At 37.4% G+C, this 3,852-nt stretch overlaps 1 protein-coding gene across 3 annotated transcripts in view; it reads right to left on the reverse strand.

Annotated features, from left to right (window-relative positions):
- Positions 1–3,852, reverse strand: part of LOC106875469 (kinesin-like protein KIF23) — a 59,164-nt gene that overhangs the window by 13,315 nt on the left and 41,997 nt on the right. For all 3 annotated transcript variants that reach the window (XM_014923627.2, XM_014923626.2, XM_014923625.2), the window contains 2 exons: positions 3,401–3,508; positions 2,396–2,683 (listed from right to left, as the gene is read on the reverse strand). In XM_014923627.2, the coding sequence (XP_014779113.1) occupies positions 2,396–2,683; positions 3,401–3,508 (396 nt within the window). The remainder of the gene's footprint in view (positions 1–2,395; positions 2,684–3,400; positions 3,509–3,852) is intronic.

Genomic DNA, 3,852 nt, shown 5'->3' on the forward strand with positions numbered 1-3,852 from the left:
ATATATATATATATACGACGGGCTTCTTTCAGTTTCTGTCTACCAAATCCACTCACAAGGCTTTGGTCGGCCCGAGAGTATAGTAGAAGACACTTGCCCAAGGTGCCACGCAGTGGGAACGAACCCGGAACCATGTGGTTGGTAAGCAAGCAACTTACCACACGGCCACTCCTGCACCTATATGTACAAATTTCTAAATTTGTATCAATAAAATTGACTCATTCTGATCTAATTTTACATAACAGTGCAACCTTTACTAACATCATTATCATCATTTAACATCCACTTGCTGGAATGGGTTGAGTGTTTGACAGGAGCTGGTGATCCAGAGGACTGTGCCAATCTACTGTCTGCTTTGGTATGATTTCTATGGTTGGATGCCCTTCCTAATGCCAGTCATTTTACAGGATGTACTGGGTGCTTTTTACATGGCAGCAACGATATCACCAAGTAATTTGTAAGATAAGACCCATCAACTGAGATAGGGAGTGTTACTGAGTAAGGGGTCTTTGAACCAGGCAATGAGTATGATAAGATAGATACAGGTGTCTTGCAGTAGAGAAGACACATAACTACCCCAGCTGGAAAAAATGAGAGAAAAGTTGCAGGAGGGAATTTGTACACAGGTAAGTTCATACATTAATTAATTAGTCAAAATACTACACAAAATAGTTTTGGTACAGGTGTCTTGCAATAGAGGAGAAACATAGCTACCCTAGTTAGAAAAAAGAGAGGGAGAAAAGTTGCAGGAAGAAAGGAGGGATTTGTGCACAGGTAAGTTCATACATTAATTAATTAGTCAAAATACTACACAAAATAGTTTTGGTACAGGTGTCCTGCAGTAGAGGAGATACATAGCTACCCCAGTTAGAAAAAGAGAGAGAGAAAAGTTGCAAGAGGAAGGGAGGGATTTGTGCACAGGTAAGTTCATATATTAATTAATTAATTAATTAATTAGTCGAAACACTACACAAAATAGTTTTGGTACAATGAGCTATTACATTGACTTACAGGTGTGGATATTTAGTAAACACATTTTTAAGTTTACTACAAAAAAAATATATACACTGTAATTAAACCAGAAATATTTTATCATCATGATTTAACACCCACTTTTCCATGTTTGCATGGGTTAAAAGGAATTTGTTGCAGCAGACTTTCTACAACTAGATGCATTTCCTATCACCAACCCTCACTGGTTTCCAAGCAAGGTCAATATTTACCCCATAGCCAGACGTTTTCCATGGAAGACTGGAAACAAATGACATCGTTTATATGATGATGATGATAATGACGATGTTTTCAATATCAAGACAAGGGCATGCATGCACACATGCATACACAAACACACACGTGTATGTGTATATATATATATGTATGTGCGTGTATATATATGTGTGTCTATACAGACAGAAAAGACAGGTGTCTTTCAGTTTCCATCTACCAATTCCACTCACTCAGTCAGGAACTATAGTGGAAAACATTTGCCCAAGGTACTGCGCAGAGGGACTGAACCTGAGGCCACATGGTTGGGAAGCAAGCTTCTCAACCACAGAGTTATGCCTGCTTGGTTGAAAATATTAACTCACATAAAATAAAGACTGAATGCACATGAGAAAATCATAGGATTTTCATGTACATAGAGGGGGAGAACTACAGAGACATATGCACGGAATGTGAATGAATGAACACACATCAAATAAATAATACTTTCAGTGTGGTTAAAAATGAAAAAACGAAGTTTGGGAAAATAATGGTTAAAGTCAGAAAACGACAAGTTGCACAAAAGCCTTTTCAAAAATCAGTGATTATCTTCATAATTTAAGAGCTAAAACTTTAGGGTTTCTTTTAACAGTTTCAGAAATGTACATTTTTATAATAAACACATTTTTAAATCCAAAACAAAAGAACAAGATAGGAATATGATATAAATGAAATAAAAAGATCGTTGCCAGTGCTGCCAAACTGGCTCCTGTGCAGGTGGCACGTAAAATACACCATTTTGAGCGTGGCCATTGCCAGTACCGCCTGACTGGCCTTCGTGCCAGTGGCACGTAAAAGCACCTACTACACTCTCGGAGTGGTTGGCGTTAGGAAGGGCATCCAGCTGTAGAAACTCTGCCAAATCAGATTGGAGCCTGGTGTAGCCATCTGGTTTCACCAGTCCTCAGTCAAATCGTCCAACCCATGCTAGCATGGAAAGCGGACGTTAAACAACGATGATGATGATGATGAAAATGGAATATGAAAAAAAATTGTAAAAAAAAAAAGCTATCGAAAGAAGGTGAGACAAAATTGAGAGAAAAGAGATGATTGGGTAGAAGAAACAAAGGTGAAATAATAAGTGGAGAACAGAAAATAAGAATGCCCTTTGGAAGGTACTGAAAACACTAACCTTTTTGGAAGACGAAGAACTAATTTGGTCTAAATTATGGAGTGACCGTGCAGCAACGAGTCTTGTTACAGGTTTCCTTGGAGCTGGGTCTGGTCTGGGAGCAGTATAGGGAGCTGGGGTGGTGAATGTCCGTAATTTTCTGGTGGGTTTTGGAGTAACAGATGGTGTGGTACTAGTGCTCGATTCAGAAGAGTGTTCATTCACAAGGTTTTTCAAAATGTTTAGCTTACGATCTTTTTCTTGAAGGTATGTCCGACACTTCTGCTCTAATTTCTGTCGATCATGTTCCTACAAATAAAATAAGAAAGCAGGTAAACTAAGGAGCAAGAATCGACAAATATAAAAAAAAAAAAAATAAAAAAAATTCAGGAGATGGCATTAGATCTGTCCATATTCAATATCCCCTATTAATCACCCATCACTCTCTCCCAACACAGCCCTTTCATAATTGATATCCAGCTCTCTACCTCACCTCTGTTATTCCCTTTGAACACACTACTCCCCCCACCATCACTCTGCTCATACTGCTTACCTGTTCAATCTCCTTACTAACAACCAGGATGCAGCCATTACATCACCGTTTCCCTTCCATTGCTCCCACCTCTATCACCCTTTCTCTCTTCCACCCTCTTGGTCATGTTGCCTTGAACCAATGAAAACAAGGTAAAGAAAACTTGGGTTTCACAGGAAACAAAGTAATCTCTCTTCTGTTGGTCCCATGATAAAACGCTCAAGTATATTATGTAACGGTTGGCATTAAGAATGACTTCCAGCCTGAGAAACCATGCTAAATGGCATAATGATGATACTGATAAAATTGAAAAATCTAAATTTAATACCAAACTGTTAGAGACCTTTTCTACAAAAGCATATATATTTAAAATCTCACAAAATGAAAGACAACATGAGATTTCAATTGATCAACACTGACACAATATATCAGAACAGTCTACTTGTGAGGAATTCAGTTACAATAGAGTTACAGAGTAATATATAATTCAGTACCTGTTGTCGAAATTTTTGTTCATTTTGCTGTATTCTTATTTCATAATCACTCCTTAGCTGAGATTTTTCATCTCTGGCTTCTCTTATCAATGAATTCTTTTCTTGTAGCTGAAACGGTATGAAGTTATTAAATGTTGAAAATGTCTGCACAAAACTTTGGAAGCAAAATGAAATAAAAGTAGCACCATATTATATGTGTATTTCACCAATTTTGTTAAATAAGAAATAATTCAAGCATGGCTGTGTGGTAAGAAGTTTGCCTCCCACCTAATGGCTCCACATTCAATCCCTCTGCATGGCACCTTGGACAAGTGTCTTTTATTATGGCACCAGGTCAACCAAAGCCTTACTGAATGGATTTGGTAGATGGAAACTGAATGAAGCCTATCACACATACACAGACTATATATATATATATATATATATATATATATATATATATATATATATAT

The sequence above is a fragment of the Octopus bimaculoides genome, chromosome 18, assembly GCF_001194135.2.
Source record: "Octopus bimaculoides isolate UCB-OBI-ISO-001 chromosome 18, ASM119413v2, whole genome shotgun sequence".
NCBI classification, from domain to species: Eukaryota; Metazoa; Mollusca; class Cephalopoda; order Octopoda; family Octopodidae; genus Octopus; species Octopus bimaculoides.